General features: G+C 40.3%; 1 protein-coding gene across 1 annotated transcript in view; it reads left to right on the top strand.

The window, feature by feature from the left end:
* Positions 1-994, top strand: part of LOC104996758 (AF4/FMR2 family member 2-like) — a gene marked incomplete at both ends in the record, with an annotated part of 10,343 nt that overhangs the window by 4,209 nt on the left and 5,140 nt on the right. The window contains one exon of the mRNA XM_010851122.1: positions 255-307. Within this exon, the coding sequence (XP_010849424.1) occupies positions 255-307 (53 nt within the window). The remainder of the gene's footprint in view (positions 1-254; positions 308-994) is intronic.

Here is a 994-nt window from a genome sequence, read left to right on the forward strand (position 1 = left end):
ATATAAGATCTTTCATCAAGTGACTTTCACGGTCCTGATTGGAGCCCACTAATTATCCTAACCAGCTATTTTCATCGAGTGTGCATCGTGGTGTGCTGACGTGCACATACATCCCAGCTCTGCTAACGAAACAGGAGGCATCCCAAAATGCTGCAATCAATATTAATGTACTCTAAATCACACTTCCATCTGTTTCTGAATTAATAAAACACAAAATAGATGTCCTCATTTCCCTCTCTGTTTCTCTCTTTTAGCAAAATGCTTCAAAAGTCGCTCAGATACCATCTCCATGGGTAGGCAATGGAAAGTAAGTATCTTCTGAAAATTGCTTTTTCATGAAAATTAGTGATTGAATAGACCCCAAATATTTGGTATTGACAAGCCAGGCACAAAGTTTAATTCTGAGATTATAGTAATTTGGGTGCACACAGAATTCTAGTCAGGTTTCTGCTAATGGTAGGACAGAAAATTTTAACATGATGTGATTCCAAATTTCTTTCACTATTTGATCTTTAAGCCAAATGACGGCCATAAAAATATCAGTTAATGAGATGGCAAGCACCATGCCATTTCGGGGAGGCAGGGTAGAGTTACCTCCACTGAAGTGATTTTTCAATGATTCACTCAGTAATGAAAGACCAATGAAATATTCATTGATATATGGTAAGTGCTTTAATAAAACCGAAGGCATAATAGTGCTGAAAATGTGAAGGCACTTCGTCAGCCAATTATCTGAGCCTTCATGATGATTTTTATATTAATACTAAAATACTCTGCCCTAAAATATAAAAGCATCTACTATACTGCCGGCCTGAGGCTCAATGAACTCACCCACTCCACAGCTGTCCTTAGAGCCGTATCTGCTTGGAGGAGCTGAGGCCTCCAGCAGCAGGGTGGGAGCTGGTAAACCAGTTGACCCAGGCCCAAGGCTGCCCTCAGTTCCAAGGATAAAAGTTAAGAAAGCCCTTTCTCTCTGCAATGAAAGGCCAGACCC

Source organism: Bison bison, unplaced genomic scaffold (assembly GCF_000754665.1).
Source record: "Bison bison bison isolate TAMUID 2011002044 unplaced genomic scaffold, Bison_UMD1.0 scf7180017851642, whole genome shotgun sequence".
NCBI lineage: Eukaryota > Metazoa > Chordata > Mammalia > Artiodactyla > Bovidae > Bison > Bison bison.